The sequence below is a fragment of the Panulirus ornatus genome, chromosome 6 (assembly GCF_036320965.1).
Source record: "Panulirus ornatus isolate Po-2019 chromosome 6, ASM3632096v1, whole genome shotgun sequence".
Lineage (NCBI taxonomy): Eukaryota > Metazoa > Arthropoda > Malacostraca > Decapoda > Palinuridae > Panulirus > Panulirus ornatus.
The window spans coordinates 7724995-7747372 of record NC_092229.1 but is presented as its reverse complement, the minus strand read 5'-3'; the positions used below and the strand labels follow the sequence as shown (position 1 = coordinate 7747372).

General features: G+C 38.2%; 1 protein-coding gene across 4 annotated transcripts in view; it reads right to left on the bottom strand.

Moving 5' to 3' along the window:
• Positions 1 to 18516, bottom strand: part of LOC139749039 (TBC1 domain family member 13) — a 31918-nt gene extending 13402 nt beyond the window's left edge. For 2 of the 4 annotated variants that reach the window (XR_011712873.1, XR_011712874.1), the window contains exons 1-9: positions 18300 to 18516; positions 18140 to 18213; positions 15288 to 15413; positions 13950 to 14100; positions 9729 to 9885; positions 6267 to 6474; positions 2598 to 2799; positions 1607 to 1729; positions 1286 to 1343 (exon numbers count right to left, since the gene is read on the bottom strand). Coding sequence is in view for 1 of the 4 variants with exons in the window: in XM_071662436.1 (XP_071518537.1) it covers positions 1286 to 1343; positions 1607 to 1729; positions 2598 to 2799; positions 6267 to 6474; positions 9729 to 9885; positions 13950 to 14100; positions 15288 to 15413; positions 18140 to 18213; positions 18300 to 18319 (1119 nt within the window). In the remaining 3 variants the exon portion in view is untranslated. The remainder of the gene's footprint in view (positions 1 to 1285; positions 1344 to 1606; positions 1730 to 2597; positions 2800 to 6266; positions 6475 to 9728; positions 9886 to 13949; positions 14101 to 15287; positions 15414 to 18139; positions 18214 to 18299) is intronic. The other 2 variants (XR_011712875.1, XM_071662436.1) reach the window with 1 other exon arrangement.
• Between the last annotated feature and the right edge of the window lie 3862 nt (positions 18517 to 22378).

Below are 22378 nucleotides of genomic sequence, written 5' to 3'. Positions count from 1 at the left end.
TCACCCTCCAACCATGCCAAAGAGAATATATCCCATGAATCATTTACAGGTCCAGGCAGAAGACAATCCTGAATTACTTGTTGATGATGATCTGTCTATGGATCAAGAGGAGGGCAATTTTCAGGACAATGACTCCTCCAGCATTGAAGGTGACCAAGAAAAAGCATCAGCAGTTGCCCTAGACTTAAACTTGTTCACTTTTCCATAGTTCCAATATCATTTGTATTATCATTTACCATTCTGTGCGAAAAGTTATTTTATGGACAGCGACTTTTTCAGCACTGAAAGTGACCAAGATATACCTTCAAAAAGTGTTCCTAGAACAAGTGGGACCAATGCTTCCAATGGTCACCTTCAAACAAAAAGCTAGTTCATTTTCTCATTGTTCTGATATCTATACAGCCTTTTCATAAACTTACCCCTCTGAGCATCATGAGTGAATCTTAGTTTGCTTCGTCAAGCACACACAGACCTCAAAGGTGCAAGTTACCAGGACATTGTCGATGTGTGCAACATTTCTCTGGGCTTGATTCCCTGCTTTGAGGAGTATCAATTATGTATACTTATCTAGTTCACAGCATTACTACTGGAATAAACTTTGTTCATACATTACCCCATCTATCTATCAGCCTCCCAAAAATAAATATATATGTATTATGCTCTAGAAGACAATGAGAACAGAGGAAAAAAAGCAACATTGTGTATCAATTTTTTTTCATACACATTCACTATTTTCCATATTAGTGAGGCAGTGTCGAGAACAGATGACTGAGCCTTAGAGGGGAAAATCCTCACTTGGCCCCTTTCTCTGTTCGGATTTTTGGAAAAATAAAACTGGAGGGGAGGACTTCCAGCCCCCCAACTCCTACACCATTTAGTCGCCTTCTATGACATGCATGGACATGAGCAGTATTCTTTCTTGCTGATTCCCAAGGATTCTGTACCCAAGTAATCAACATCATTTCTCTTGCAGTAATCTAAACTTAAGCTTGCTCACTTTCTTTCATTATTTTGAAAGGTCCAGACTTAGGTGCATTAAAGTGGTACCCAAAACTACCTTACATCCTTCAAATTAGAACTGATGGTCTTACTATTTGTATTAAAATTGCACTACCAGGCCAGTCTTTCCATCTTCTCCATACAACTACCCAAATCGTATTTCTTTTTTCATACAAGTTTTTTTGCCCTTTCTTGTCTCCAAAATCTTTCTAAATAAAATCAGGGTAAACTCCAACAAAATTATGACCTCCTCATTTTGAGCTATCTCCAAACTTGCATAACTCACCTGAAGGATTTTCATGTTAGAAGCAAAGTCGTTCTGCAACATAACATCCCTTTGCAACCTGATGAACAAAGAATGTAATACTTAGTTCTTTCTTTGGTTTCTTGACACATTAATTCCAATGGAAAAATACTGAAATATGGAGCCACTCATTTACAGCACACCTTAAAAACATTTTTTGCACATGCCTTAGAGCAAAAATCTCAGCACAATGATGTGAAAATAATTAACTTTTAACTACAAAATGTACTCTGGTTTGAAAGTCATTCACATCCAATTGAAAACTAATACTTATCCACTATCTACTGGAAACTTTACACTTACACCATCATTGCTGTGCAAACTTGAATCAAATAACTGAAGCGATTGACATCAGCAAATAATGAGTCCCAGACACGGATAACATCTGGAAGATCAAACTCCTGAGACAGAAGAAGTGTCAACCATCTGAGGAAACAAACATACGATTAGGAAGAGACTTACTTGAGTCCTTATTTTGCAGAATCCTGCAATGTTTACAAAATGAACAAACTCATTAGCACAGATACAGTTTTTTCCATTACTGAAAAGGTGGGCTTGTTGGTATTACATGTATGGTAAACTTTTTCTCAATCCTGGACTACTCCTTGGGCCCAGGTCCAAATGTTTTTGTAGTTTAGGCATTCTCCTCTCAGAGGCCTTGCCTTCAAATACAATATCAAGCACAGGCATCAGAGACACTTATGTATAAATCAAGCTCAAGAGCAAGTGGTGGTCAAAGAAGAAAGGCTTCATGAGAAAGAAGTGCCCATGCCATGATAAAACCAGCTCTGGTGTATAAAACAAAAGCCTTCTCTATTATGAATTTTTGGAATTTGAACTTTATATTTTTTCTTTCTCACTTCTGATGACGAATGTTTACACAGTGCTTTTAGATTCAAAAATAATCTCTATGCTTTATGCATTTAAGTGTATTATACATATACATACAATACATGAAAGGGATGATTACATATTAGGTTTCTTACTGAGATCAGAGGTAGGGTCAGGTGAAAGGCCAACTGTACTTTTGTACCTATTTTGTACATTCTAACCTATTACAGTGTAGTTCTACACTACATTGTATTTACCTGTGTACAATTCAAAATACTTGTGCCTAATAACGATTCACCAACAAGACAATGTAAAAAGACATATCATCATCTGTAAAACAACCCTTTTCGTCCCATTCATTACACAAGAATTTGCTTCAATCCTTCCTTACCTGAATGTTCCCATTAGCACAACATATCAGCACAATCAAGCAAGTTTTTTCTAACAAGACACTGAATTATACCTAAAGCTGAAGAACTGAGGTTGAAGCTCTTGGGACTTAAGATGATTCCACAGCTGAAAGTCTTGCTGTCTTACATTGGACATTAGTCGTTCCATCATGGCACCAATCCCACTCTCACTTTCATCTAGAGTTCGGATGAAGAAGTCTCGTATCTCACCCATCAATGAGATGAAGCACCAAAAGCAATCTGCCTCGGCATTTTCTTTAAGAGAATAGCAGAATTCAGATATGAAAATCCTACTTGCTATTCTAGCACATTCAATATTCTAATCGATACCTAATCCTAGACATTAACGAATGAAAGAAATGACAGTAACTACATGATTGTAAGGCAGAATATCAGTAATCTGCAATCAATTTGGGACAATTGGGCAAAAATATGGAACAAACTCTTATATGAATCCTATTTGCCAAGTACTATGGCACAAATTGTGTCGAATTCTGTTTGCCAGGTACTATTGCATGAATCCTGGATGTAAAGTCATTCTTGTAAAACAGCAAGCTGAACCTACTAATCAAAAACCTGGCATTTTTTCATCAAAAAAATATGAAATCTTCTTAAATAACCTCTTATTAATGCAATCAATTATAAATTACATTCGAATCTAGTCAGGAAAAAGGTTTGCCTTGCTATGAAGCACTGAGAAAAGCATCAAAGTCTCTATAACAACAGTGCTGACATGTCTGAAGGAAGTGTGTGGCATGTAAGAAAGGGTCAAGTGAATAGTGGGTCAACAAAGTTAAGTTGCATGTGAAAGAGAAAAGAGAGGTGTATGGGCACCACTTACAGGGAAGAAGAGAAATGACGATAACAGAATTGTATAATGGCAAACAATGGTAAGGAGAGAGAAACAGGAAAAGATATATGGGAAAGAATGGCACAACAAAGGAAGAAGTAAGAAAGGCAATAAAGCTCTCTATGACTCAAACAGCTGGGGATGCAGATGGAACGATAAGAATGATGGCAAAGAGTGAAGGTGAAACTGCTGTGTAGCAGATCTAGAAAGTGTGCACGGAAGCATGGAACAGTTGACAGGTACCATACGACTGAACAAAAGGAGTAATTGTTCCGCTGTATACAGAAAATGAGTAAGACAGAGTAAAAAAATCAGAATTATTGCAAACTTATTCTCTGTAAACTCAAGCATGCCTTCATAAAAGAAAGACTGATAATATGACCTCTTCTTCAGAAGATAAAACTTCTGATCCTTAACTATGACCTCTTCTTCAGAAGATAAAACTTCTGATCCTTAACTAAAATCACCACCAACAACTGTAATTCAATCTTTTTTTATATTTTCAGATCTGATCAAGTTACAGGTAACTCTCCACCTACCAAAGCAACTCTTTTTTAGCACCTTATTTCTTCTAACTCTAATTTGGATGACTTTACATCAAGTCCTCCTCCTCTAACTCCTCCTATTGGACCTACCTCCTCTCCTATGTTTGCCTTGCAAATGGTCTTCCAAGTACTCTGCCAGCTACAAGTGGAGAAGATATGCAGTCCCAATGCCATACTTTTCATGTCCTAAGGGTGTGTGCCTCTGAGCTGGTTCAATCCTTGCTCTTTCGTTTCTTCTTTGTCTAAAAGCCCAAACTTTCCCTTACTCTTGGATTCATACCATGGTGTAGCCTAGCCCTAAAAAATGACTATTCTTCCCCTTCTTCCTATTGCCTAATCACTCTCACTTTTGCTTTCTCAAAAGTGTGAAACTCTCCTTAACTTGCACTTTCTTAAGCTCTAGGAATCTTAACCCCTTCATTCATATCAACTACAATTTTTACTCATGATCTTATCTCTTATATGACTCATCTCTGGTACTCCTCTCTCAAGAATTTCTATCAATTTCTTGTAGTGGCCCTTGACACCTCTAAAGTTTTTGAAAGGGTGTGGCATACATCTCTGCTTTGAAATTTCCATTCTCTGGCTTTTCTACTTCTCTTTGATCTCTAATGCATAGCTCTCTTTCAAGTCATACCAGCATGGAAGCTAATGATAGAGGAACTTCTCCCTTATCCTACTAACAGTGGTGTCTCAGGTTCTATCTAATCAGCTATCCACCTTCTTCATTTATAAATGAATTTTCTTCAATAACTAATCCTATTCACTTTTGTGCCACTGATTCCATCCCACATGCTGCAGCTCACTTCCCCTCTCCTCCTGACTTCAACACTCATTTTCATTCCTTGCACTGAAAATATCAACACTCATTTTTATTCCTTGCACCAAAACTAAATATCCTTTAAGTCACACCTGTGGACCATCTCAGAATGCAGAGACAGCAACCTAGTTCAATTAATATGCAAAATTTCCCATTATATCTCTATAAATCTCTCATTTCCTGCGATTAAGATGCACAACAACACAAAACAAATTGCAACAACACAACATGTCAGACATGACCATAACCTTAACTCTATCCTGGAAACCTCACTCAATGAATGTCAACAAATCTGTCTCACGAGAGCTCGGGGAGTTGTCAGGTGCCAAAAGCATTTTTCTTCTGTCAACCTTCTGGAATCTTATTTGACCTGGTATGGAGTGCGGCTTCTTCATCTGGAGTGGCTTTTCTTCTGTATCTATCTCAACTAGAGTGGAATCAAATGTCTTACGCTTATCAACTCTCCTACAGTCAACTCTCTCTTCAATCATCCCCTTCTGTTTGCCAAGATGCTGCAGTGTTCTCTTTGATCCAAAGGTATTATTTCAGCCAATGATCTTGTGAATTGTTTCCCTGTGTCCCAGCCACTAAGATCTGAACCTGCAACATGCGCCTGGCTGCTGCTATCCATAGATTCTGTGTGGAGATCAGCCACACAAGGAATGACCATTACAGTACTTCCTTCTCTCCTTAAACAGTAGAGCTGTGGAATTTTCTTCCTTCTTTCATTTTCCCTCTTCCAGTAGCTAAACCACCTTTAAAAACCTGGTCTATAAACACCTGAGTAATTCAAATTAAATTTCATATTCTTTTTCTAACATTCCTCCTTTATACTTTCATCCAAAATAGCCATGCCTGAAGCTATTTCAGCTACTATAAAAAATACAGAAGAATAAGTCTCCTTAGCATAGTTAGTAAGATATATGGTAAAATGGTGATTGATCATGTTGAAAGGATTAGTGACCCTCCCGTTGGTGAAGAACAAGGTGAGTTTGGGATGGGAAGTGGGTGTACAGAACAGGTTTTTTTCTTCACTATGAAGTACAGAAGGTTTCTAGAGAAAAAGAAGGATGTGCAGCATTTTTGGATAAAAAAAAGGCATATGACAAAGTGAATATAAAAGTTCACTTGGGAGATCTTACTTTACACTGCATACATGCAATGTAGTTATGAGCTTTTATAAAGATGATGTGCATGTTTGTTAGTAAGTGGTGATGTGAAAGTGTGGATATGTCAAGGTTATGTGATGTCATCATAGATTTATTATGTTCTTATGGAAGGAGCAACAAGTGAGGTAAATGTAATGCAACACTTTTTGTGGAAAAACAAATTAAAATTTGCCACAGTTGTTGTATGCAGCTGATGCTTTGTAGTTTGCAACTAATTATCTTAAATGAATAAAATGAAACTGACATCTAATGCAGAGAAAATGTGAATTATCATATTACAAATGTACTAAAAAAAATATGGAGACTATATGTAGATCTTTCCCATGCTTCATTCTTACCCCTCAGAGCCACATTTGTATCAGTGGCAAAGGTGTAGTATATGGGTCCAATTATTTCATTCATCCCTTGAACGTAGGACTGCCCAGGATTAAGCTTGGCATATATAAAAAGGATTCTCTCCACCACCTCCCAGTGGGCCTCAGAGCCAGGTGGCAGAGGATGGTAGTAATCATCGGTATTTGTGGAGCGACGATTGGAAGACTCCATCTAGTAACAGAGAAGGTACTTCAAATTAGTGAACTCTTGACCTGCAACCACATTTCAGAAACAGAGAGGTTTGCATCAATAAAGATATCACTGATCAAATACATAAAATATAATAATCGGCATAAATCCTAATACAATCCAAGAAAAAAATCTAAACAATGAGTAGCTTGTTTCTATAACTCCACAAACTGAGCAACTTTGACTTCAGCCTCTTTAAGCTTTCAGACTAAGCAAGTGTACAAACATTGCCAAAAGAAACCCTGTCCCAGCTAGCAAACCACAACCTATTGCTGTTCACTAATCATAAGCCCAATATTCAGGTTTAAACCTGCAAGTATCATACCACCCAATAACAGCATCCAACAATACTCAATTTCATCATTTTCAGAGCCTTTAGTCACGACATTGTAAAAAATGAAAAAATGCCAGATGTAGGTGGCACGAAAAACCATTCTTATTATGTAGTTCGAAAATATATGTAATGAGTTTCTTGTAAATAACAAGTAAATATATAACTTTAGCACAACCAATGCCCTAATGGGAAATTGCTTTTCCCTTAAGTTTTGCCACTATAGCCAAACCTCCCATTTGCACAAAGTCAAGTTGGACTTTTGCTACTACACACTTTGCTCATTAACCCAGATGGTGGGACTAGTTAAAAAAACCTATCAACACGTGTAAATAATAAAATCAAAAATTTTCTTTTACAAACTGAAAGACTGGCATGCAGAAGTAAAAAACAAAAATGCAATATAACTACCCAGTAGCCTGGTGGACAGCTGGAGGAGATGGGTATGACTGACACATCTAACAGCTTGAGATAAGAAAGGAGGATATGGAAGTCTTGTTTCTTTCTTTGTTTTAAACTTGGCATCACTTTCTACTCATTTCTCACACAGGAACAGTAGTGGTGGCAAAATAACATGAATACACTTAGAACTATCATACAATAAACACTGAAAATAAGTTGAAGGTGGAAATGTGGCTGATATGTCTGGGGCAATCCTTCTTCATCTTAAAATAAAAGGTAGACCATGAAGGTCATATTTGTTTGTTTTTCCAGAACTTGATATCATACTCTACTCTTATCTTTTAAACAAGTGCAACACTGATGGTGAATAACATGACTATAAATGGAACTAATACACTACACACACTAAATGATACATTATACACTATTGTTAATGGTCCTTATGGTCAATATATTTTGGAAATATTCCAAGCTGTTTCCTGTTGTCTATTACAACAAAGTACTTCATCATCCCATGCTTACATTTTTTCCTCTCTTTCAATGACTTTTCTACCTTCAAAAGCCTGGTCTGCAAACAAAGTTATCAGGTAATCTCTTTCACATGTCCACGTAAAGGCCAAAAGCTGGGATAGTGGGCCCACATGCTGGCTGCCCTTCTCCTTTCTCCCAGTGAAATCAGTATCTTTATTTCTTCACATTTCACCTATTATTTTTTTTCATTTTTCACTACAGGTGATCCATATAATAACTGTCCTTTCTCAGTGCTTAGGTCATCTAACAATCAACATAATTTCCCAAGGGGTTACAATACACATGACCTGAAAGGTTACTGTATATGCATCTATCTACGTTGGTGAATCCAGGAGTACTAAAGAGTTGAATTTTTTCCTGAATGCTGAACACAGAAAATGTATATTTTGTGGCCAAAGACTTGGACACAACGACTAGAACATCATCTATCTATATCTCTGAAGCTTGTTCCAACTGGTACTCCCTCAAGGAGGTGGCCATGGCAATTGAGTCTCCATAACAAATGAACTCTAGTGCTGCCTCAGCTTTTAGTGCTTCACCCTTAACAGGCCACTGGCAGAAGGCAACTCTAGCACAGTGTCTGCAGAGGCTCCTACCTAATGTTCCTATTGACTACTTCCACCTAATGCTCCTACTTACTACTTCTACCTAATGCTCAAGCCTAAATGTTCCTACTTACTACTTCTATCTATTGCTCCTACCGTTTTCCCAAAAGGCAGGGCTAGTGCATAGTGCTCAATGCAAGAAAATCTAGAGTTATGAAGAAAGAGCTGTGTGACTTTATTGGAGTGTAACATATGACAAGGAGATATCGTATATAAGTGGTCAGAATGCCAGTGGTCCATGTGTGGGTGAGGAAGAAAGAAAAGACAGCTACCTGTGTTGGAAGAGCACAACTTGACAACCAATGAAGTGCTGGCTTACTACACAACCATTACTAACTCTCCCGATATCGAGGTGGGTAGTACTGGTAATATACCTCCCTGGTCATTGGCTGCCTACCAACTTCTTCCTAATATCCAAAACATTTCCTACTATCTATAATACTATGTCTTAGAAAGTGAAAAAATTGAGCCTTTTAGGGACAGGTCTACACAAACCTTGCAAGAAATGTCACCATGTATCTTGTTCATAAAGAGATACCTCAAATCTTATGACTATTTCCACTTTTTGCATCTAGTAAGTAAAACTTACCCATGACAGATGTACCAACCTAAATAATATCAGCCACTTTGCGACCTCTGTAATCCTTTTGCACTACCGGTCACAAGATGAGCATGGGTTGCACAAAAAATATGCCAGGGATACTGGCACAAATCAGAGGAACAAAAGAGAAGGCAAGGATCTGGTCCTATTAGCAAAAGATATTTTCAAAAATTATAGGTAAAAGATGGTTTTCTCCAATAGCAGATAATGAAAAACATAAACAGACGAATCTAAATAATTGTATTGGTTCACAATCCTCAAAGATCTAAATCTGGAACTATATTTCAATTGAAATAGTGACAAATCATCATAGTCTAAGTGACTTGCTGGCCTACCACATATAGTTACTCCAACTCAATCCATTTTTCATTAATTCCTTAAAATTCTACCACTCTAACATTGCCTCCAGAGTAAGATTTCTTCCTGTGCATATTTCCTAAACAATAGGACCACCTTCAATATGTCAAACTCCATGGTAAATATTGTGAAAGCTGGTTTTTCAAGCTTAGACATTGCGGATATAGTTTATAATCATAATGCTTGGTTAAGATTCTATCTATGACACTGCTTTAAGTGCTGGAAATAATCTGTAAAAATCATTATGTATAAGATTAAGATTTTGGATACAGTATAATCAAGATAAAAAATGGTTAGGTATGGTGAAAATTTTACATAAAATATGAACAATTTCTTTAGACATACTTCAAGTGGGATGACAAAGCAGGAATCCAACAAGTTTATACGTGACCTAATTCCTATATCATACCTTTGTAATACCTAGGCCTTTTCTTGTAACAGAAGAGGAAGATAGGGAGAAGTGAGTGACACGACGGTGAAGCCTTTCAACCTCAGGATCATCCACTATCAACTTGCAGGGAAAATCAGTCCCTCGCTGGAAAAACATGATGTCTGGACACAACCGTCTGCAAAAGAAAACTGAGCTTTGAAGAAAAGAAAACTGTTCCAAAAGCTATGAAAGAATCTATCATGATTTCTATGGAGTAGAAGCCTTAAACCCCCTTTCTTTCTGAGGAAGTTACTACATCCTATCCTTCCCTAAATAACATTCAGTGATACTCACTGAAGCTTGCTCCTCAGACGCTACACTTCCATAAAATGTCACCACCCAGCGATGACATTCCCGCCAGCCATTAAGCTACACAGGCTGAATATCTCATAATTCTTCAGGAAAAGGGTGTCACCTTAGTGGTGACAACCATCAGTTAAGGGAAGGATTTTTCAAACAGGAAATGACAGGGCAGAAATAACATCAAAATATATGCTAAGGGGCAACACTAAAGAGAAAAAGTTCTTCATTCTACAATACTCAATTTTCCCTCCAGGTTCAGTTTATCCCACAAGCTGTGAGACCACTGACAGCAAGGAGGAGGAAGGTTTGAGAAAAACTTCACAATCAAAAGGAAGGATGACCACAATCATACCTTAAGGTAATTATGTGACACATAAGTGATCCTCCACCTCACAAAAATAAGAGGAACAATATTGCCCCAGCCAAAAAAATAACGTACAAGATTCCTAACCTCTGATATCTCCCAACTGAGATAAGAAGCTAAAGGTATCCACACAAGAAAATATATCAATCATTTACTGTACAAAGGGTAAGGAACAATTAATGTCAAATCCCACATTCAAAGCTTTCTGCAAAGCACTCTTATATAAAGCAGTGGTGTTATTACCTTTATTCCTGTTAAGAAAATTACTTGACAAAATAATTTGAACACTGATTCAGTAACACTTCAGAATCTGTCAGAAAGGTCTAAACTTTCAATCCATGCTTTCTTCTGTGATGTTAATCTGGCTAAGAAGGCTGCAACTAACGTGGTAAAATTTTGTGGTTCTAAGCAATTCTGTGAGGCATTGCCCTGAACTGTCAATTTTCCATGCCTACCTAAAATGCCTCGAACATCCTCATCCTGGGATGAATTAAAATATAGTGGTAAGCATCCTTCAAATCCAAACTTGTGTATGCGATTCTCTAAACAAGAGATAAGACATTCTTCACTGAAGACATTTTGCAACTATGTTCTATTTGCTTGTTGATACCAATGGATCTAGGACCATTCGTTCTTCTCTTAATTTTTCTTTACTACAAAAAGTAATGGGTGTATCACATTTTTTTGTAATATGTTTTGAGTTTGGACGTGTGCATGAGAGGAGGAAATTGAGAGTAAACATGGAAAAAGCAAAGTTACCAGGTTTAACATGGTTGGGGTTAGGTTAGTTAGACATGTGAGTTTGAATACAGAAAAACTGGAGGAAGGAATATTTTAGGTATTTGGGAGTGGACAAGGTAGTTTATGGAACCATGAAAGCAGAAGTGAGTCATAGGGTGGGTAAGGGGGCAAAGTTTCTGGGGGCAATGTCTGGAAGGGTAAAAATGGATATGTCTGAAGGTATAGTAATTCCAACAATGTTACAAGGAAGCAAGGCATGGGCTATACATGATGATGTGCGAACAAAGGTGGGCTATACATGATGATGTGTGGACAAAGGTGGGCTATACATGATGATGTGCAGACAAAGATGGTATTGTTGGAAATAAAATGTTTGAGAACAACATAAGGTGTAAAATGGTCTAACTGAGTTAGTAATAAAACAGTAAGAGAGAGATGTTGTAATAAAAAAAAGTGAAGTTGAGACAGCTGAAGAGGGTGCACTGAAATTATTTGAAAATATGGAGAGAATAAGCAAGGAGAGGTTTACAAAAAGGATATATGTGTCAGATGTGGAGAGAACAAGTTGAAGGAATAGACCAAATTGGAGAAGGAAGGATGGAGTGAAAATGATTCTAAGTGACTAGGGCCTGAACATGCAATAGGGTGAAAGGCATGCAAGGGATAGACTAAACCGGAACAATGCAGTCAATGGACTGAACCAGTGCATGTGAAGTAGCAGGGCAAACCATGGAAAGGTCTGTTGAGGCTGGTTGTCAATAATGAGCTGTGGTTTCTATGCATTACACATGACAAGTAGAGAATGGATGTGAGCAAATGCAGTCTTTCTTTGTCTGTTTCTGATGCTACCTTGCTAATGTGGGAAACAGCGATCAAGTATGAAAATACATATAAATATGTAAATATATTTTTTTTTCATACATATTCGCCATTTCTCACGTTAGTGAGGTAGCATTAAGAACAGAGGACTGAGCCTTACAGAGAAAATCCTCATTTGGCACCCTTCTCTGTTCCCTCTTTAGGAAAATAAAAAATTGGAGGGGAGGATTTCCAGCACCCCACTCCCTTCCCTTTTAGTCGCCTTTACGACATGCAGGGAATACGTGGGAAGTATTCTTTGTTCCCTATCCCTAGGGAGACCAAATTAGAGGTGGAAGGATGGAGTGAAAAACATTTCCTGTGTGGCGGGGTAGCAATGGGTATGGACGAAGACAGCATATAAGAATATAAACATGTATATATGTATGTGTCTGTGTATATATATGTATGTATACATAGACATGTATATGTATGTATATGTGCATGTATGGGCGTTTACATATATATATATATATATATATATATATATATATATATATATATATATGTGTGTGTGTGTGTGTGTACACGAGTGGTTAGGCCATTCTTTGTCTGTTTCCTTGCACTAGCTTACTGATGCGGGAAACAGCGGTTGAGTATAATAAATAAACAGGTAATGCACTGAAACTACAGCTCCCTTTCCACATCCAGGCCCCACAAAACTTTCCATGGTTTACCCCAGACGCTTCACGTGCCCTGGTTCAATCCACTGACAGCACATCCACCCCAGTATACTACATCATTCCAATTAACTCTATTCCGTGAACGCCTTTCACCCTTCTGTATGTTCAAGCCATGATCACTCAAAATCTTTATCACTCCATTCTTCCACCTCCATTTTGGTCTCACACTTTTCATTCCCTACACCTCTGACACATATATCCTCTTTGTCAATCTTTCCTCACTCATTCTCTTCATGTTACCAAACCATTTCAAAACACCCTCTTCTTCTCTCTCAACCACACTCATTTCATTACCACACATCTCTCTTACCCTTTCATTACTTAATCAAACCACCTCACACCACATATTGTCCTCAAACACTTCATTTCGAACACATCCACCCTCCTTCACACAACCCTATCTATAGCCCAAGCCTCGCAACCATATAGCATTGCTGGAACAACTATTCCTTCAAACATACCCATTTTTGCTCTCCGAGATAACGTTCTCACCCTCCACACATTCTTCAACGCTCCCAGAACCTTCACCTCCTCCACCACCCGAATTAAAAAGAGGGACAAACGTAAGTATACATATGTGAGTAGGAAAGATGGTCAGTGGGTATAACTGGATTACACACTAAATGATATGTATGCAACTGAGTCTTTTGGATGTGAATGTGCTGAAAGGGGTAGTAAATCATAAAGATGCAAATGCAGCATTAAGTGTAAATAATTACATCCACACCCAAAAACACATTTCTGAGGAAGAGGCATTCAATATTCAACAAAAGGGCATCTCTATTTCACATTCATCACTTCCTCCTTTTTGTTTTTCTCATGCAATGACCTAAAGAATACTTCATCATTCTTGATCAAAAATGGAAAAATCTTGCAACCTTCAATCTATCTGTTTATCTATCGACATTTCTGCTCCCTTTTCCAGCAGTAAACTCCAGAGCCGCTTCTTAACCTTCAGTGCCTCACCCTTAGCAGGCCACTGGTCATGCTCCCTTACGCTTGTACACTCTTACTTACTCTTACTTCACCTCAACAGCACTTCTAGCACATTGTCAATCTGTATTAATTAAACTTTTCAATTGATATATAAATGCATTGGTTAGATGAATACCAAATTAACATAAAAAAATGCTTTTAATAAATGAGTATGAATTCTGCTTCTGGGAGAGAGTAAACCATAAAAAGGCCACTATTTTTTCAATACCATACTTCCTCATCTGAGGAATATTCAGATTTTTCATAAATGCACACCTGACATCCTTATCAATCTGAGCTAATACTTCATTATCCTTGAAGAATGAGCCCCACTGAGAGTCTGGATTAGGGTTGAGAGGATGATCATCTACATGGTCGTTTCCACTGCCATTCTTACTCAGTCTAGCTGGTTCCACAACCATCTCTTCTGCAATAAACCAAAGTCATTATGATTTACAGCCCCTCCATATGCAAAAATGTAGCAATGAAGTTTGAAAGCTCCTGCATTTAAGGTCAGCATCCTAAAAGCCTTCAGAAATTCTCTAAGATCCCCAAAGGTTAAAAAACTATTAACTTCCTCCAAATTTTCTCTATTGAGACACACCCCAACTAACCTGTCCTTCTACCCTATGAAACTTAATAAACTTGCTTCTACTCACAATACTCACAACTTCCTCCTTTCACACACTCTTCCAAACGTAGTCACCAACTTCTGCAGTTTCTTACTTAAATCTGCCACCAGTGCTGTGTCATCAGCAAACAACTGACTCACTTCTCAGGCTCCCCTCATCCCCTACACACTACATACTCACCCTCTGAACACTAACTGGTGCCAGATTTGGACAAGAAAATGAATCCTTCACTATCTTATACAAACAAGTCATCTATTCCATCTTAAACTACATCTTATCTGCCTGGTCCAACTTCTCATACAGGATTCACACTATTACCTAACTCCCTGTTGCTCAGTATCCTAATCTAGGTTGCAAACCATGGTTATAAATCTGTCATTTACTGCTCAAATTACTTATCTAAGCCTTCATCTCTATTAACACGCACTTAGTTTATCTAGGCCTCTAAGATATTCCTCTACAATTCTATAATCTGAGCAACCAATTAAGCAAGCAAGATGATCCTGTAAAAGGTTTATGCATATCAAGTGTCTCCATTAGAATATCAACAATTTATGACCAGCTTCAATTCTGTTAACCAAATAGTTTTCCATGATTACCATGGCTTGCAATGTGGACAGAATCTATACGTCAAAAAGCATGTTACTATGTTACCACAAGCTATCTGAGACCCTCCATGAGGTAATGTTTTAAAATTCAACTTTTTCATAGACTTATTATTGGCAATTTGGCATAAACAGTTGTCTGGAAAAAGACATTCTATGTTTGGCAGTCTAACCTACCAGTTCATGGTCCAATAGCCCCAACTACAAGGTAATATTAGGAATGAATCATCTAAAATATGCTAAATCAAAAGTAGTATTAAGATTCACAGGCATCCAATTTCCTCTTTACTTTCAAAGCCAGAAGCTCATGCGCATATGGATATCAAATATTAAAAAAAAAAAAAGTAGTATAATATATAAGCAACTTTCACACTGACCTACAAAATGGCGATATTGTGCTCTCTTTTTGTTAAGTGTGTCATTCCACTGGCTGGTATCTAGAGGAAGGTAATTCAGTAACAACTTCCAGCACAGTGCTCTATGACCTCCTTCATCTGGCACTCCTGTTCCATTAAAGCAAATCATAAAATGAATTAAGAAAGAAAACATCATATATTAAACAATTCAAAATGTAACATTAGTAAAACTTGGAGGCCACATACAAGGAACCTGAAAATCAAGCAAAGCCTCAATAATAACACGATATGTAGGTATATTAATGTCTAATACAAACTTTCACATTGAAACAAGGCTAATGTGGAAAATATCAATATCATATATCTAACCACATTTGTCTTAAATTTGTCTTAAATCTATTACCTCGCTGCATTCTTCCACCATATACACTAAGTCCTTTCATTGGAACGAGTCCCTGGAAAATGCAACATTATATAAAATCAATGGTAAAACCTCTGATAACCAGCAAAATAGGAAAACTTTCTTTCCAGTTCATGACAAACATCTTAATATGTTTAAAAAAGCATCAGTAATCATGTAGCATCTGTAATTATCTGCTTTACTTGCACTCACATTGTGCTGTAATTGTTTTATCAAAGAAAATGAAGAGCTGAAATGAAATGGAATATAAGTAGGTAGTAGCTGGGAGGCAGCCAATGACCAGAGAGGTATATTACCAGTACTACCTGACTGAGTATCGGGAAAGTTAGTGACAGCTATATATTGACTCAGTTAACAATTCAGTTGTAGCTTAGTTGCACTCCTTTGACCCAGGTAGCTGTCTTTTCTTTCTGCCTCACCCACACGTGGACTGCCGGCATTCTGTCCACACACACACAATCTCCCCTTGTCACACATAACACATGATGACACTTAACTCTTACAACTCATTCTTTATAACTCTAGAAATTTCCTGCAGAAAGCACTATGCACTAACCCTGCCTTTTGGCAAAAGGGTATGAGCAACAGGTAGTAGCAGTATATTGGGACATTATACAGGAACACTAAGTAGAAGTAGGTAAGTAAATTAAGTGAGAGTAATATGTAATAGTAATAGCACGGAACATTAGGTAGACACATCAGGTAAATGTCATCAGTAGGAATATTAGATGGGAGCCTTTGAAAACTGCAATAGAGTTGCACTCTGCCAGTCACCTGTTATGGGTGAGGAACTAAAAACAAGAAACGGCACTCAAGTTCACCAGTTATGGAGAGTGTTTTGCCATGACCATCCCTTGAGGATGTTCCTGAAGAGAATAGTCATCAGAGATATAGGTAGATTAATAGAATATAAAGGTATAACAATTTCATAAAAAAAATGAAAACATCCACCGCAACATATTTGAGATGACCTTATGGATCTTTCTGTTTCAAAAATTTTGCTTATTTTGCTATCAATGGCTTTTTAAGCATTTCCCCATCTTCTTCTTGATGCAAAATATGTATAGATCTTTCACTGGATTCTCAATTGTTTTGTATGTGTGCTGTTTCACCAATGGTTGATTACAATAAAGCCTGCTGCTGGTGCTCGGCAATGTTAGTACAACAAAAAAACCATGCATTTTTCAAGTGTGCTTTACACATGAAAGAAGAATGTCCCACAAAATTACTTCTATTGTGTTGTGACAGGAAAAATCAAAACTATTTGTCAACATGACATAAAGCCTACATAAAGTTAGAAATACTGATTCACTTTGGGTGAAATTAAACCAAATCTACACAAACCTTTAATACATTAACCTATGCTAAGCTCAGTCAAGTTTAGTTCTTATATTGTAAGGAAATCATCATATTTATTCCCACACTCTCCATGAGCTTCAAAGATCTTCCCATGTTGTGGGTTTCACATATGGATTTGGGAATAGAGGAGGTGGGATGGTACATTCCCATGAAGTCCTTCTTCCCTGAAAAACCTGTTTCTATTACCAAACCAATTGATATAATAAGTTATTTTTCAAATAAATGGTGAATATGAAGAAACAATACAAACAGATAATTACCAAAGAGCATTCATAACCTTTTATAACAATAAAGGTTTATAGTTTTTTCACAATTATCAACCCTGAACTCAAAACTTTACCACTAACTGCCTTTCTCTCCTGCAACATTTCCATACCTTCAATTTGTTACATAACGAGCTGTCCATATAAATATGTTCCTTATGGTAAAGGGTGAAAGTGTGGGAACTTCCTAAAGTAACCAATATAAACATACAAAATTCAACTAACCGAACTCCCAATATATAACGTCAAAATTTCTTAAGATAAAATTACTAATTTGGAAACTGAAATTACAATTTTCTAGTAGTCTCTGACATTATCTGCACAATTCTGACCTTCATTTCTCCCACAAATCACTACCTTCTGAGATATCCCCCTTTATCCAATGATGGAGGTGAAGGTCAGAATCGTTCAAAGGATAAAAAAAAAAAAACAAGAAAGGCAATTTCAACCAAACCTAAACAACCTAACCTAAGCTAACGTGGATGTCTGAAACGGTATCAATACCATGCCTAAATCACCATACACACACGAATTCATAAAATACGGCAGAAGAAAACAAATGTTCCTACATAAGAGATTTGTGATAAGAAATATGTGCATTGTAGAGGGCCATTGTTTAACGTCTCTAGAAATATGGATTTGTCGTCATATTCTCTTAGAAAATAGTTTCGACCAATTTCGAATATTACAGTCACATATATGTCACTTCTGAGCACCCATTGTTCTCCCCACTCATAAATCTCCATTTTCGCAAAAAAAAAAAAAAAAAAGATAAGGGACACATACGCCCACCTGGGGGGGGAAGCGTCCGCTCAAAGAACATAACTTACCACTAAAACACAGCTTCTGCAACTTCTCTCTGTCTATCACATCTTGGCCGAGGAGTGCTTCAAACTCTTGCAACCTGCAAAACGAATGTCATTTAATACCAAGGCCAATAACCACTCGTATTAGACAAAGTTAATTTAGATATTCAGGAGCTTTGTTTACCTCGCTTTGTATGCAGCCATGATTTACTGGGCCGTTCTACGTCACGGTAAAAATTGATGACTACTGCAGAGCCTTTCGTCACAGGGAATGCATCAGGAAAATTCAATTATTCTATTGGTAAACTGTGACACATATCATGGGGTCATTTGAGTCACTAAAAAGTTTCGCCCCTTTCACCATCCGCCCTATTTCTGCAGCAGACAGCGAACTTCTCCAGCGATGATTTATTGTAACGCATGAAAGTCGGGGCGAACGGCTGGAGCGCCAGGCTCGTCTCGCAGGAAATGGAGGAGACTGGCTGTCCTCTTATCTTCTAACTGGAAATGTAAAGGTCAAAGTCTGTCTAGAGCCAACAAACATACTACCAGCGCTTATGGCTTATGATTTGTAGGAGCTAAATCACCCACATCAATTTCAACTTTGGAATATCAGTTTTTTTTTCAGATATTGTTTTCAATGGTGGGGGGGAAACAGGCAAAGAATGACTTTGGAACGTTTTCATTCAACGAGAGAGAGAGAGAGAGAGAGAGAGAGAGAGAGAGAGAGAGAGAGAGAGAGAGAGAGAGAGAGAGGTTATGAACGGTATGAACAGGGAAAAACGTAAGGTTGATTACCGTAACAGTAGAAAAGCGTTTACAAAAAACTCAACAAACCTATTGAATACCTTAACACCCAAATTTACTTCTTTTCAATTTTAGTCAAAACTACCTACCCTGCCTTTTTTTATGCTTCCCTTTACGTGTAAAAGAATATATGCTAGGACGTAGTCTACAAAAAAAAGTGGACGTAAACACGCACCATAAAAGAAATCACATATTTTATCAAATATTGAATAGAATGTGAATAACCGGGATGAGTTACCACTTCAGCCACACATGGTGTGTTCAGCAATGTTAATACAGTGTTTTGAGAATACAATGAGAGATCCGGAGTGTGATATATTTTATTTTTCCATATGTGGGTGGCATTGGTACTGAATGTTATTAACACCAGGGAAATTGGGAGTTTGTTTATGTAAACTTACAGAAATACAACATAACCTATGAAAACCCTACTTAACTTCCCATGTTACCGATGTATAGATTTTTTCAAGACCTGTCATTTTCCTCCATAGCGAGTGAGTGCCAGCAACTTGTCCTGAATAATGTAATGACACCAGAACACCCTCTTACTCCCTCCACTTCTGATATCATGTATATCCTCTTAGTCAGTCCCTTTGTTCACCCTCTCCACCTGTCTGAATCATTCCTATGCACCATGGTCAACTCTTTCAGGCATGTTGTACCATGTCTGCTCCCACAGCTCTCTCTTATATTGTCACTCCTTACACGAGTAATCCACTTTACAACACGTATTGTCCTTTGGCATCTGATTTCCAACACGTCCACCCTCTTCCGCCCTTTTGCATTCTAAAACCCAAAACACATCCATACGAAATAGTCGGGACTGCTATTCCTTCGTACATACGATCTTTTCCCTAGCAGACACTGATCTTTCCTTCCCTACACTCCCCAGTGCACCTAAGACCTTGCCCTCTTACCTCCTACTACCACATAACTCCCTTGAAGCCTCCACGATTGTGTACAATCATAGATGTCTAGACCATTTCATTTCCTTCAGGTCTTCCCTTTTCAGACTCATTCTCAAACCTCAGTGTCTCATTTCCCGGTTGCATCTCATCGCCCTGTCTTTTATGATATAGTCACCGTCATAGCCAGGTCAAAACATGCCCCAATTATCTCACGTGAAAAGAAAACACAATTGAAAATAAATGAAGATATTTATCAATTTGCGCAAGTGTTTGCAAAAGAGCGGAAGATAGGCTTTCAGGAATTCTTTCGTTTCATTCACTCTCGCAGACTCGGTCAGCAGCTTTGGAGTGTCTCGCTGGAGTTTACAACCACAACCGTGTTATCTGCAAATAAGCAAATCATTCATCTCCCGGACCCCCCCCACCCCACCTACAATGTTGTCGTGCACCTGCTCTCCATTCTTAGACCTTTGTAATCACCTCCCTCGCCATCCCTTCCATAAACAGGAAAATCAAACAACCACGGTGAATCACACATCCTTCGCTTTAACCCGTCACCACTGATAATCACTCGTCATCCTTCCTACTCGCACATATCCTTATCCAGTTAAAACCTCCATTGCTTAAATGACTTTCCTCCCAATATACTCGTGATACCTTCCACAAGATCTCTCTGACAGCCATATCATACGTTTTCTCCAGGTCCATGAATGTCACATACAGTTCACTTTCTGAGTATTTTTCCCATTAATTCCTCAAAGCAAGCAACTGGTCCACATACTTCCTATTTCCCTTGAAGCCACACTGCTTTTCCTCAGTCAGATGTTCTGTGTATGCCATCATCTTTTAGTTCATCACTCTTTTTTACCCCTTTGTCTTTACACAAAGGCCCCATTTCCATATAGACCTCATTACCATCAGCTCCCTTCACTGTCGCTCCCGTTTGTTCTCTTGTTCTCATACTATTTACCTGTGCAAAACATATTCCTGAAATACGCCGATATTTTCGCACCTCATCTCTTAGTTACCCTAATTTTCAGCTTGCATATCTATTTCACGACTTCCTCCCGTTTGTTAAGCCTTTTCATTCGCACTCGATCCCTGTATATGCCATAGGTACACTCATTTTCTTTTTCACTAGCAATTCATCTTCCTCATCCCACTACTCGCTGCCCACATCATATACACCCACCTCACACTTCACCTGCACATGTACGAGCTGCTTCCTTAAACACCATCAACTCAGTCTCCCACTCCCCTTGTTTCATTTACTTTTACCCTATAACACACTTCACTCAATCTCTTGATATCTCTGTAAACAGGCTTTTTTTCAAGGTCACTCATTTGCACAGCCTTTTTAACATACACGACATCCTTTTCTTCCCCTAAAATCATTACAACTGTCACGCTCCTCAACCAATAAATATATGACAGAACTTCCTATCTACTGCATACACGGAAATGAGTCGGTTACAGACACAAGCGCACGACATGCGCATGAAAAGATTTTCTCTTAGGTGAATTTGGCTCTTCCCTTCGGTAAGAGCTCTGTGGGATTTTGTAATCGCTTGCCTCCTGCAACATCAATAGAACACACACAACTTGGCAATGCCATCTTCCTGTATCAAACGCAAGCCAAACGGTCTAACGCCTTATTGACCTCGCACTTTGTAGTCTCTCCAGTTCTGTGCTTTACCTGGATGAGATTCTTGTCGTGAACTACAAAAAATTTACTCGCAACATGATATGTAGACATGGAATCCAATTCAAGCCCAGTACGAACATATTTGGCACCGTCTCGCTCACTTTACGGAGTTACCAGGTCTCAGCTGACGGGTATAAGTGGTAAATGCTGTCTTCCTCAGATGGCATCACCACAGAAGCCCCACGCGATCCTGATAATCGTCTTCTACCATTGCTTTACCTCACACTGCGCGAACGCCTACGACCCTTGCACAACCTTGTCACAAGCACCAAGACCTCTCGTTCTCACAGTGAGTGGAATCCTGAAGCAAAGTTTTCGCCACCATCCGAGGGAAGATTTCAGAAAACTGTCTATTCGCGAACCCTACACCAGATGCATCCAGCCCTAGTTGTCTGTTCACAAATGCCTTCCCATTTGCCATAGGAATCCAGCTAGCATTTTATACTTACTAATTGTTTGAGATATGTGTTGCTCACTCAACAGCAACTACTGTTTGCAGTGTTCTAGCCAAAAAGTATAACTAGCTAGAGTTTGACATGTATGATTCATATGTTGATACGATTTTAAACTTCAGACTCACCTTTTAAGTTCAGTAAAGTGATTATCAATTCAGATGGTAATGCACTGTTCAGTGAAGAGTTCACTTGTGTAAATTACTCTCAATTTTGAGCATGCCCATTGTGTTAAGCCATAACCAGTGTCTGTGTGTGATACTGATATTATATCTACACTTATTTCTTTATTTAGGATTGTTCTCCAGCGGTAGCGTAATTTATTTGTCCAACCAGTCATGTTGCATGACGTGTTTGCGATTAGACCCATAATAGAATAGTGATGCGAGTG